The sequence below is a fragment of the Tetrao urogallus genome, assembly GCF_951394365.1.
Source record: "Tetrao urogallus genome assembly, chromosome: 11".
Classification (NCBI taxonomy): Eukaryota; Metazoa; Chordata; class Aves; order Galliformes; family Phasianidae; genus Tetrao; species Tetrao urogallus.
The window spans coordinates 11,213,324-11,227,348 of record NC_136824.1 but is presented as its reverse complement, the minus strand read 5'-3'; the positions used below and the strand labels follow the sequence as shown (position 1 = coordinate 11,227,348).

The window sequence follows — 14,025 nt, the reverse complement described above, 5'->3', positions numbered from 1 at the left end:
AAACTTGGGTAGTAACGTAGCTCTGCTGTAAAGGACCAAGTCTAAACCTGAGGCTGGAGGAAATCAGTATTAGTACCATACTACTACTACTGTAGTTAAATTAGTACATGTATTTTTTTTTTAGCATGATAGCTTTCTGTATTTTAAATCATTTCATAGTCTTGAAGTCAAATTTAGCATTCTTCAGATGTTTTCGAAAGCAGATGATTAGAACTTTCACACCAAGTACTGCTGTGTCCAACTGGAGGGGTGGGAGGATGAAACGAAATTCCAGGATGAGTCCTAGAATTTAGCACAAACAGGCAGGTGATTTTGACCCTCAAATGTCTGACCTTGCGCCATTTGAAAAGCAAGGCTGAACTTCATCTGAACTTGATGGTTTAAAAAGTAGTCAGGAATCCTTTGTATGGTGTGGCATCACCTGACAACAGGACTATTTTGAGAATTTGGACTTACTGCATTGCAGTGGAATTTATGGCCAGAACACGTGTTGTGCAGGCAAATAAGTGGATGCTTGGTGTAGTGGTTTAGTTGCAGCAAAATGTTTTATGTTATATCTTTACCTGGAAATGAAGAGCATTTCTTAAAGTAGCTGAGAACACCCTGTAATGTTAATGCTGATCCCCTTTAATCACTGTGATTCTTGTCTGGGCTTCTTGGTGTAAAAACCATCTCCAGCAGAGGCTGCCTTTCTATTGGGTGCATGGATAAGTCATTGTTTTTCTGGATGTTGTTAAGTCCACTTCCTTTCATTGTCTGCACTCTGCACCGTCTCAGGAGAGTCACCAGAATTGCTTTCATCATTACCATGGCAATAAACTTTCCTACACAGCCCCGGGGGCCAAATCCAAATGGCTGGAAATAGCGTGATGGAACCTGTGCAGAATAACATGAGGAATAAACTTTAAGGCAAAATTTTCTTGATAAAATCAGGTAGAAAAATGCTGGAAATCTGTAGTACGGATAGGGAAGAAGCATGGAAAGAATCTTTTAAGGAAAATTGCTTCCTTCCTTATTTCTAAGCTATGTCTTGACTTCACACTGCTGCTGCTGTTACTGAATGGTCTTCCCACACAAGTCAGGCCAAAACATGGAAATAAATACAGGAAATAACTGTGCCTTTTCAAATGCAAAGGTAGCAGGAAAGGTAAAGTTGAAGCAGTTGAATTCTGCCACGTGTTTCATTTTGCTTATCCCCTGAGAACTACAGGGATTTTATCACAGGCTGTGAATAGAGTGAAGGTTTCACTTTAATATGTGCTAAAGTACATTTAAAAACTTCTGAAAGTTTTCAAAATGTGATTCTGAGAAATGAGCAATTTTCTCATAAAATGCAATGTTGAAAATCTTTTTTTAAAATGTTTATAAAATGATTATCTCTTGTTCTGTCAACTAAAATGTGAAATGTAAGATTTGCAGAACTACTGAAGAATGCATAGAAAACTTCTCCTACCTTTGTCAACACTGAATAGATCAACTATCCAAACAGTCCCCTGAAACATGAATGTTACTGCTTATGATGTACCAAGGCACTTGGTATGAATATAGAAAAGCAATTAGGTAATTTTTTTCTTCATTAATGTATTAAAAAGAATGTTAGCTGTGTGCTTTTGATTTCCTTTTGAATCCGGAATTAGAATACAGAAGGATGCTTCATATTAAATTTTCTAGAGAAATTATCCTTTCCCCTCATTTTTCACCTGTTCAAATCATTTCAAATAAACTGAGATATATACTTTTTCAAAAATGATAGATAAATACAAATGCTTATAATAAAAAGCAAGTGCAGCAGCTGGCAGTATAGCTCAATGGCAAGCACGCAGCCTGTGAAAATGGAAAAATATTTAGATTCTAACAATGTCATCTTATAAATAATGGTGTGGATTGCTACTTGCTTAGAGAACTGTGAGAGAATTGTGCTTGCTAGAATAATTATGTGGCAAACATCATACATCAAATCAGTTAGAAAATGTGTGGTTAAATATTTGGTCAAGGGGAAATATTTTTAGAAGCTAAGCGTGCTTATAAAATAAGCAAGAAATCCATTTTTATAGAAATGTCTAGAATGAAAACAATGGGTGGCAAAATGGAATTACATTGAGTAGTTCAGTAAACTTAATCAGTTACTCTATCTTTGATTTTTCTACATGTTTCTGGCTTGAGCATACATAACCTTTTCTCCCTCATTTCTTAATTGTCTTCATGTGTTTTATTATTTCTCAAGTATCACAGTGGCTCTTCTCTTTATTTCTTTAGAACTGAAGTTTCTTGTTGTGAGCACTTCTGTGTGCATCTTCTAACATCTTAGGGGAAAAAAAAGTTTTGCCTGGTAGTAAAATGAATTCAGATTTGTTATTCAGTTGGTCAAAATGAGTTATGACAGCTGTAGAAAGGATTAACCCTTTAGCTTTAGCCCCATACAACTTTTATACCTGACAGGCCGCTAGATCATATAAAGAGGATGCTTATATACCATGAAAATCTGTTCATCTGTGAAAAAAGGCTAACATTGCACAGCTGAGATTCCCTTAACAGGGAAATTGGTAATGCCTTCCATTCTTGCATGGCTGGCTGTTTTTTCTAGAGATGTAGCTAACTGCCTCCTAGCTGTGCTTGCTAGCACTTAATATTTCATATTTTGTGTCCTCTCTTTCTTGGATAGCAGCATCTTTCATTTCCACCTGCACTGGTTAACAGTCAAATTTGCCATGGAACTGGTCTGTCTTTTTTCAGTGCACTTCTAATTTCTCCATATGATTACTGCTGAACAAGTATATTTTTGGTAGACAATTCATTTGATCAGTAATCAGAAGAGCAAAGTTCTGAATGAAAAGAATCTCAAGAATAATTTACAGTAGTAGGGGGTTACAAATAGAAAAAATTCTTTTGGGAGTTGGAGTGAAACTTAGATTAAATGCTGTGTTGCACTGGGACAATATTACCCAGCATGTGCATTACTGAGCTGATCAAAATTTAGGATTGCCAATTCAGTCTATAAAAGATGAGTATTTTTACTTAATGTTTGTTTGTATTTATTAATACATAAAACGGGTGCCAGAGTCTGTCTCTTGGGAATTACTGTGCTGCTTCACTTCACCAGCGGTTCCTTGCACTGCCTCAGATCTTTATGTACTGCTTGCATGGCTGTGGCTCCCTAAAGCCTCTCTATTTTGCCTAGCATCAGAGATGGTGGTAAAGGTGTGTGTCTTGGACAGTCTTCAGTGGCATTTTTAAATTGAGATGCCTGCAAAAATTCTTGTTTTCAATGATGTTGTTATTTTTGAATGATAAGACACTTCGATGGGAAAATGCCCACCTAGCTCTAATTAAAACAATAGTAATAAGCAGGATGTACACCTGGCTAGATAGGCAGTTAGTCAAGGGGAAAACAGCTTTGGTCACAAAGGTCTTGATCAAAATAGGAGGAACATACATTGTCAACAAATAATATCCAATATCCTGTAGGAAATAAGGTGGAAAACTTACATTCTTCTCAAAGTTTTCAAGAGAAAACTCATTCGGTTTTGGGAAGAATTCAAGCTTGTGCATACGTCCAATGTTAAGAATAATGTTTGTCCCCTTTTTCACAGGATAGCCATCAATTACATCATCTTGCAAAGCTTTTCTCATGATTAAGTCCACAACTGGCTGGTATCTCATGCTCTCATAAATAAAATTCTCCACAATTTTGAGGTTTGGCATGTCATCACTCTGTACATCTCTGTCACCTTCAGGAATAAAACAAATGGTGAAGCAGTTGGTTATGAATTTATTAGATGCATCATACAAATTCCAAAATATTTTGGGAAGATTTTCAGTTCCTGAAATGGCAGGAAGTACCCATCAGCTTCTGTGTAATTTCATGTATCCTTTCCATTTGGAAACCCACCCCCCACCTAGTGAGCAATACAGGACAAGGAGAAGGCTGAGGTACTCAACACATTTTGCCTCAGTCTTCACTGGCAAAGCACAGTTTATTTTAGTGGACTTCACGATAGTTGTACTCTGATATATAAGGATTTTATAGCAGTTTTATGTAGTGATGAATATGAGGCTAACCTCTGATACTATATTCCAAGTACAGGAAGAAAAACCCTTTGTGCTATGTTGTGGTGGAAGATTTTGCTGCTGTTATGCCGAACAGGATTCAAAGTGTTTGCAGGAGCCGGTAAAGTGACAAGAAGGGTCACTATTTGGATTTCCCACATATTCCTGGATTTCCTTCAGTTGCAACACTTTGGATCACTCAGAAAAATTTCCATAAGAAGACAAAGGGAAAGGCAGTCTCCTAACTCAAGTAGGAAAAAGAGGCTGAAACAATGACAAGAAGTTTGAAGTAACATCATAGCCCTTCCTTTGTATTTGAGACTGAAAGTATCTTAGAGAAAGAGGAAAGGATTTTTTAATATGCTTGCCAGTGCTTAACTGACCACAGGATTGGATGAAGTTAGTTTCTATGTAGTTTGGTGGAGTTCAAACTTTGAATGAAGGCTAGAGAAAGGGAGAATACAACCTTAAAATATTTTGATTGTTTTGAGTAGTTCATCATTAGTATTTAAAGAGGAGACCAGTTTGAGATCAAAATGGATGACAGCAGAATGATATAATAATTGTAGTTTTCTTTAACGTTACCGTTCTGTGGTCATAGTGAAACTTCGGTTCTGTGCGAGAGAAATGTTGATGTTTAGAAATATTTGAAATGAGTGTCCCCTTTTACTATTGCTAGGTAAATTGAAAATAATTTCATTGGAACTTCTGAGGTGATTTGTACTGCTGTTTTTATGGGATAAGTATTTTTTTCTCAAAATTGTCAATTCTGATGAATCCTGATAGAATTTATCTTAAAAATGGTTCATCTTTCTCTTGATCTTGAATAAATTTGTCCACATAAAGTGGTAGCTCATATATGTTAGAGCAAACAATTATGTTAGAAGAAAATCATTAGAATTTTCAGATGTTGAGTGAGAAACTAGATCACTGCACAAGCAAAATTATATTCCCGCACCACTGACTTTGCAACCCCTACTTACCCATAACAGTTTCAATCTCTCTCATCATCATTTCCTCCACTGTGGGGTGCTCTGCAATCAGTATTAGCATAAAGAAGAGAGTCACAGACAGAGTGTCAGGAGCAGCGATCATCATCTCCAGCACACACTGGTTCACGTTCTCAGCAGTCAGATCGCCTCTGTTCTAGAAAAATTGGGGAAAAAATTGGGGAAAATGTTGATTGCCAACCTGATGCCAAACATCCCATAGCAGTAGTATGGAATGGACCTAGAATACATTTAAATGAAAATCAAGATTTTGATTTTCACAAGTCTCATCCTTTATCTTTTAAGAAGGATTCTTTTTTCTTTTGATATAAATATGTTTCAATAGGTGCATATGATTTTACAAAAAAGTGAGGCTTTGTTCTTATCTCAAATTCTTACTGATTTATTACCTTTCCCCACACAGTATGTGAGCTGTCAGAGATTATGCAAGATAGGATTTACACAGTACTTGGGGCCTTTGCAAGTAAAAGGCAATGCATCGAGATAAAACATGGGAGTTAGAGAGAGAGCATATCCCTGGATGCTCGTCACTCAATGGTTTTCAGGATGCCGTTTAAGGTGTGAATAACCAGGATGCTGTTTAAGCCACCTGACTGAGGGACTCCTTCAAACTCACTAACTTGTATCCCTTCTTGATGATCTGAATTTGATACGTGATCTCTAAATTGTAAGTTCTCTATTGCTATTGAAAGAAAATGGACAGAAAAATCAAACTTGGCAAAATTTTAGTATATTGCCAATACCTGTGCAAAAATCAGCTGAGATGCAAAATCCATGTGCTCATCCAACTTTTCAACAGAGGAAAGCTTTTGTCGTTTCTGTTCTATTAAGATTTCCATTGCTCCTTTCAAATCTTTGCTGAAAGTGGATAAAATCCAATATATTAATATTTGAAGCCTTTTAGTGTATGGTTAAGTATAGATAATGTTCAGAAACATGAAGGTTATACCCATGAAAACATCTAAGGATAGAATTTCAGTATTCTTTAGAATGGCTACATGGTAACTTGCCAAAGCAGCCATACTGAGGGTTTTTATATTTCTGATAAAATAATTTCTTCTTAGATTGGACTGAAATCTTATCTTATTTTTTGGAATTAAAGGGTTGAAACCTCTCTATACATCTACACAAAATAAAAAAATATATATTAGCTTGATGGTAGAGTTTTTTATTTTTTTTTTAGAATTATATGATGAGACATACTGTCAATAGTATGCATTTTGATTTTGGAAAATGACATCGAATAGCTTTTATTTTGCATTTTCAATTAGCTACAGATTTGAAGGCCACGTTCTCGTAGAAAGATTGTGCTTATAGGGGGGTAAATACACTTAAAATTCAAGCTTGGTAAGCTTCTCTTTATATACAGTATAAAACAGCAAATCAGAGCGTCAAAACAGAAGAGGAAGTTTGTACATTTACAAACAGGAAGATGGCAAAACCTATTTATTCCTTACTTAAAGAAAAAAAATGTTGAAATGCATTGTCATGCTAAACACCAAGTTTTAGCTCAAAACTCAGCCACTCCCCCCAAAAAATGCACATTGCAGACACCAGTAAGTAGAATTAGATGGAGGGATTATGGAATTATTTTGGTAAGAAAATTAGAACTGTGTAGACAAGGACTTTAAATGGCCCCCTGAGATCAGCCTCTTCATAGCATTTTTCTTTCCTGGGTTTGTAGAAAGTTGGCTTCAGTCAGTCACCATTGAAATTTTTACAATTTACTTTCTAAGAGAATGATTTGAAGAAAGACCTTTCTAGAAAGTAAGAATCTTAGGAAAATCTGTAGAAATTGTTGATACTTACGCTGCCTCTTCGTACTTCTTGCAAAGCCAAGAAATCTTAAAAAATATGTCGGGCTTTAATAGAAGAGCTTGCCAAGCATCAAAGTAGTTCTGAATCTTAAGAACAATGGCACTTTCTGAAAATAGATGTAAATAAACAGCAGTATAAAATCTAAACTTCAATAATCAAACAGCAGAAATGCTTCAGGGAAATTAATAAGTAGGCCCTGCTCCTGCTAAGTTGACAGGATAAACATTTTTTAGTAGATGCCGTTAGGAAACAGTTGTAGCACATTGCAGATGAGGTATATTTCTTTGTAGAAACTCTTGGTAGGTAGGGAAAAGGAGATGGTGTGTCAACTAGAAATGTTCTCCCATGGGAGAACAGAAGCAGAACTCTCTTGCAGTGTGTTGAAATGTGTAAATTTATGTATCATGGTAATATTATTTTGGTCAAATGGACTTGGGGGTGAAAGAATCAGAGAGAAGATTGGGTTAATTTTCATTGCAATAATTTCATTTGGTGGGAAGGTTTTTGATTCTTACATGGCGATAATGTTGGGATTGAAGCATAAAAACTTCTTTAGATGTGAAAATATATATATATATATATATATATATATATATATATATATATATATATTTGATCCAAAAAATATTCTCATGATTAGAATTATTTACCAATTTCAGCAAATCATTTAGGGATGTAAAAGTGTGTCCTTGTTCTGTTCTCTGAAACAATAAGTGATGTCAACAAACATTTCTTGTTTATGCACATGAAGTATAAAATAAAGCTGTTGGTACCATCCAAAGGGACCCCTAAAAAGAGCTTGTTAGATGTGTCAAGCATGATCCGTCTCATGAGGTTCAACACATTGACGTTTCCTACTTCAGTGGTCACTTCTTCTAGTTTGTCCAGGTGAACAATTGTTGATTCAACACAAATGGCTATCATGCGCACAAGACCGGGACCAGACAGGGCTGTAAATACAAAGATGCAAGATGATCAAAAGCTTCATTAAATTTTATACTTTATTACTAATTTGCTAGCAATTACGATGTGAGCAAAAAGTTTTTTAAAAAAAACGTAGCCTAAGTGGCTGGAATAAAATCATTCTGCATTTTTAGTTAGAATGGCAAGAAACACAAAGACCAAACTTCACTTGCATCCATCCACTTTGTGTTTAGTGTTGGTTCACGCCATGTTAGGCGTTTGGCACTATTTGTGCTGCTTTTTGGTGCAGGAGGTATATATCCTCTGTAGAGGCACTGTGGGCAGCCTGTCTCGCTCACAAGTACGCTGAGCAGGGATGTTAGTTTGGGGGCTCATAGGGAGGACAGCCAGCTTTTCTGGGAATGCATCTCCTGGGTAAACAGCACGGAAGCTCTGCAATAAGCTGCTGGCAACCTATGGTGTTGCTGTGGACATATTGAAGCTTGCTCTAGTAGAACACTGTGCATTAGCCTGTATTAGTCTGTTCAGCTGTGGACGCTGGAGATAATGTCATGAGGGATATTTTCTGTCTTTTCATTTCAAGAAACCAAACATTCTTCTGCTGTGTAATTCAGTGGGATTTTATGACGAGCTTTAGCTGGAATGAACTCAGTGCTGAGTGCCCCAGGTACTCTAATTAAATTACTTTTCCATGTAAGAACTTCTGTAATTGCCTGAAGTACGTTATTTGATCAAATACATGTGGAGAGGGGTTGTACATTTGCAATTGAGAAGAGAGGCTGTCTGGCTCATAAATCGAGAGAGCTAGTACTTCTAGGAATATGTAGGAAAGATATTATTTTTTCCTGCTGTCTTCAGCCAGCATAGAGCAGCTGATAGTTTTCAATTGCAAAATCAAGTACGAAAGGCCTGGATATCATAGGAAGTATGGACAGAAACGTGGACAGAATCTGCTAAATACATTTATGGAAGTGCCAGCTGAGCTAATGTGAATATTGGACTTGTAGTTTCAATTATTTTTACACCTGATTTGTGGGCATTATTTTTTTTTTCTTTTCTTTTCAAATACCATAGCAAACACAGTAAATGTGAAAGAACATGTGTGAAAAAGTGTTTTGAGATCATAAACAGAGAACCGTTCCCTCTAGTTTAATTATGCAAAGGACACACAACGTTTCAGAAAGAAACAGACCATGTGATAGAGTGGCACGGTGTGTTAATGCGCACTGACCTACCTTTGGTGAAGAAGGGTCGAATTTCCTTCCAGTGTGCTGGGTTGTTATTAAATATAATCCCATTTTCATACATGCCAATGCACTGTAATCCAAGCTTGCTCCCAAATCGAGAAACGTAATTCCAGTGTTTCATTACGTGGAATACGCTTGAGGATCTGAGAAAGAGAAGTGGGGAGAAAAGAAAAGAATAAAATGCAGTTTCAAAGATTATACATAGAATGTTTTTCTGATACTCTCAGAAGGGCTGACTTGCATTCTTAGTTTATTCTTGACATTAAATGTTGCTCCTATTACATAATTAAAAAAACGACTGAATGGCTTCAGAGGTTATATTAGAGCAGCAGTGTATTCTATCTGGATTTAAACCCATTTTTTCAGTTAAAATACAAAGGTCACCAAGAGATTTTAATGTGAATAGTGTTTGTACTCTTATAACTTGTATTTCTGATAGGGATCTGTACATATACTCAGGCAATAACCAGTATCAGATATTTTAGAAAATTATGTAAAATAGTGACAGATTTATACATAGTGAAATTATATAGTGAAATTCTTCTTCTAACATTAGATCAGTGGTTTTAAATTGATTTCTTTTAAATTTGGTATTTGATTTATTTTTCCTTAATGTATTTTTGATGGACATATATAACTCAATCCTACTAACAGCTAATGTGTGCTTTTTAAAATCACTACAGGGGACTTGCTAAGACCCTCAGATGCTCATAACAGAGGCTAAGTAACACTGCCCTAGAAAACTGCAGGTTATATATTGAGCAAAAATAAGAGGAATGACACACCATGAATAAATGAAGCAGTGGATCTGAAGAAGATGTGTTTTACATCCATGTACATTTCTATTCCTTTTATGGTAACGTTCACTGCAGTTGATTGTCTGCGTTTCCAGAAGTACCATCCATTGTATTCTACCAATTTCTGTAGTCCTTGGCCAATATTTTGGGAAGAATGGTATATCTCTGTCTGTTAGTCAATCAATCTATCTATTCATCTACCCTTCTAATTCGTATGTAGGGGTTTGCCGTGAACAGCTTAACTCCAGCTGACTCCAATTCTGATATCTATTACTTCCTTGAGTAAGAAAAAGGCAGTAATATGGCAGATTTAAGGGAGTATGATTACTACTTTCATTCAAGGGCATTAAAGAGTATAAATTCTGTTTATTTTAATGCATTTAGTATTTGTGTTGTGAGGCATCAGTTTCTCTGTGATGAATAAAATTAACCAGACAGTTGATAACTTCAACTATGATTCTGTAGCTATTTGGCCATTCCTGGACATGCACAGAAAGCCTAAATGTAGTTGGAACTTTTGGTTATGCGGCATCATAATATTATCAAGAGGAATTATTCATACAAAAGTATATTAAATTGAAAATTTTCTGAAGCCAAATATGTAGGATGAATGTTCCTAAATAGAAATATAGGTGAATCCAGTACATCTGTTCTTCTGTTTTTACACTTAACAAGGTTTGTTTTCACATATGTTGGCCAACAGGTTGTGACTAGCCTTATCGCTTTGAGATATTTCCTTTAGAGGGAGATAGCATTTTAGCAATGCCAACATGATGAAAATCTGATGAAATGGAAGCTAACCAAAGAGAAGTAAAGCAGTGCTGTAAAGATTATATGTTATGTGGTACAAGTAAACAAATACGGACTAAGGAGGAGTGTACACTTGCAGAAGTTGGAATATTGTTTGGTTTTGGAGTGAATTTATGAAGCACTCCATAAAAAAGTGATGTTTTGTTGTTTTTTTGTTTTGTTTTGTTTTTAAAGTTAGATATTAGTTCTCCATGTGATGTCAGTGCTTTTAAGCAGAAGATGCCTGAAGAAAGGTGATGTATGGCCTGTAATGTCTGATGCATTTATAGCTTTTGTTTCTTAGCAGCACTCCTGAGAAATCCTGTTAGAGTTGTCTTTTCTGCATTGTCTTTCATAAAACTTTACATAATGAGAGCTGAATATGCATTGATTGATATTGCTAATATTTTTTTAATTAATTATGCATAGTAAATCTTTTACTACTGCTTTTTTTTTAGTGCTTTTTTTTCTTTTTCTTTTTCTTTTTTTTTTTAGTACTGTGTGCAATTGAATTCTAGGAGTAATCTCAGTAATTGGAGTGGAATTACTCATGATCCTGTAATGCTGCTTTCACTTAATTACTTCGCTGAATCGGAGCCATAATCTTCAAGAATTGTTCTCATTTTAAGGAGAGTCTTAACACGGGAAACTAAAATTAGGCTTAAAGCTGTGTGGCAGTCAATCAGTCAGCATTCAAGAAATGTGTCATCCCAATATTAAATGGAATAGTAACTTGTAAGTATCTTTTAGGATTGGGTCATAATTCTTTATGTTCTTTTCCACTTAGAAAACGAGACTCCATCCAGTGGTAGTCTTGAGTAGAGACCTCAATAATCGAGTCTCTAAAGAAACAAAAGATTAGAAAAAGGTCTGTGAACAGTAGGAAATAAGAGGATTATGTTATGATAATTTTGTAAAGCAATTATTTCAATTCTATCTCAGAAAGTAGGAAAAATGTTGTAAATCTATGAAACAACTTTTTCATTTTCTTGAAGATAGAAAATAAGGTTTACTTGCTAATTATAAATGTTTCTTCACCGCTGATCCAAACTCTCACGAATTCTCCATATGTCTTGTTGTAGTAGTTGCAGGCATTACCTAATCCCATCCAGAGAAATCTCCCATGTGAAATGAGGGGCCCAATTCCCATGCAGTATCCTGGCCCTAAGGGAAAAATAAGAAAAGTTTTCTCTTGTCAGCGTTCACAGACTAGAATATGTCACCAAAAATCACCCCTTTGGAGACTGCCCTTTTTGCATTATGGTCAAGGTTTGCACTGGGCAAACGACATAAAATCCCTTTGTGAAGTTTTGTCTTACAGAAACTTGCACCTGTATTGCTGGAATCTGATTTATTATATCTGAAAACCTACAAGCCATTCAGTGTGAATACAGCAAATAAAGTTCAGTATTTCTTTATGTGACTTCAAACCATTGCTTTGAGATTGCTTACAACCAGATGAACAATGGCTAGACACCAGAAATAAGTGGTGTAGAACAAATGCTCAATTTATTTATTTGTGATTTTAATGAATCATTTGAGTGATCTTGGCAATAGCACCTATAAAGCTGAATATCCTTGTTATATAATTAAGTATAATTATTTTAATCTCTCTTAATGTAATTATATTTGTCTTAGTCAATAATACTAGAGTGAGAAAATAGATATTTAGAGGAAAGAGTATTTTAGTGCTGTACATTTTTGAAAACAACATGCTGAAATAGGAGCTAAGAAAGGATTCATAAGCACTTAAAGTTATCAGCTAGAACCTACAGTAACTCAGCACTGAATGTCCTTACAACAAAAAGGAGAAAGGGGAGAGAGCATTACAGAATTAGCATGGCTACTGAATCATTTTTAAAGGAGGATTTTCTTCTTCACAGGATGCATACCTTGCCTCTACAATGCCTGTAAAAGACAAAAATCTGCTAAAATCCAAGTAATTTGCCAGATAGTACTTCTTGCTTCCAGTGCAGATAATTCAGTGAGCTTTAAGCATGCGACACATAAAAAGTAGGAATTTATAATGCACATGAAAATATGAACATATAGAATTTGTCAGATGACATTGTATCTTTCTAGCATATACACAACAGAAGCAAAACAAAATGATGTATTTATATGGCTAGGCCAGGTTTGTTAGGGAAGTGGTAAGGTTAAATAGAGCCTGATTTCTTTCATCAGTTACTTTAATGTCTGCATTATTATTAGAAAGCTTTGCTGTGTGCAATTATTATTCAGCATTCCCTTCTCATTTAAATTTGAAAAACTCTAGAAATACTTTGGCAGCTGTTAGGTGATATCGTGGAGTTACCTTACCTGGTATTGATGATGTTTCTTCGTGGTTCCATATTAGAAACAGAAGGCAGATGACAATGATGATAGGCACTGTGGCAGCTGGCATCAAGTCTGGTACCAGGCTGGTGAAGTAGTTCAGTGGATTCAGAGTTTCTGGTATCATCTTTTCCAAATGATTCTGCTTTGCTTTAGAGAGAGAGGGAGGGAGGGAGAGAGAGAGAAGGGGAAAGAAAAGAGGCAGAGTTTTTTTTAAAGCTCAAAGCTCTATTCAGATCTGCTCGGTACCTTTCAACCTGCTGGAGGCCCTGTAAATGAGCAAATTACCTCTGAGGTAGCTGTGTTTTATAATGAGACTGACCTGGACTGCTTGCCAGGACAGGCTACGTCACAAGTTGAAAGAGACATACTGCAGATACTCTCTTTGGCTGGAAAATAACAAAGCTTCTCTGACCTTGATATGAAAGCACACTTTTGGATGCTTTGGCTGTCAAACCTTTCATCTCCAGCATTGGCTTTGTTGGCCAGTACTGAGGGTTACTCCTTACAAATTGCTAACCAAAACACAAGAAATTAAACTCTCAGCACACATGGAAGCATTGAATGAGTTCACCCATGGACTTTTATCTCTTTTTCATAGCCTCCTTCCTTCCTGCATGTCTGTAGTGTTAGTCCTTAATTTCCAGAAAGCTTACATTAGTTTTTCACATTGTGCTTACAGCAGTTTGTTTGAAGGAATATATATGTATATGTATAATAGTCAACCTTTGAGTGGGGTACAAAGTATTGTGTTTCTTTATGGCAACTGGTGAACACTTTGAGAAAATTAGTTTCTGCTGTAACAAACATGACCATGGATTATCTGGTCATTCAGGTTGTAGCCAACACTTTGAGCAGCATGGAAAAGCAAGCAGGTGGACAGCTCTGGATGTACGGCAGGAGCAGAAGGATTCTTTGAAAATGTTTTGCCTATTTTTGATTTTAAATCATAACATACAAGAAGGAGGATGTGATGATATGAGTGAGAAAATCAATCTTGCATAACCACAGAAAGATGCAGCTTACATCTGCTCTGTAATAAGGCAAAACATTTTCTTA

The 14,025-nt window shown here is 35.9% G+C and overlaps 1 protein-coding gene across 1 annotated transcript; it reads right to left on the bottom strand.

Annotated features, from left to right (window-relative positions):
- Positions 1-627: 627 nt before the first annotated feature.
- CYP19A1 (cytochrome P450 family 19 subfamily A member 1) lies at positions 628-13,093 on the bottom strand (the record flags this gene model as incomplete). Its single annotated transcript, XM_079541126.1, has 9 exons — positions 628-876; positions 3,487-3,728; positions 5,031-5,193; positions 5,801-5,915; positions 6,867-6,981; positions 7,649-7,825; positions 9,035-9,189; positions 11,646-11,796; positions 12,952-13,093. 9 exons carry the CDS (start codon positions 13,091-13,093, stop codon positions 628-630), a joined length of 1,509 nt encoding a protein of 502 aa, XP_079397252.1.
- Positions 13,094-14,025: the final 932 nt, after the last annotated feature.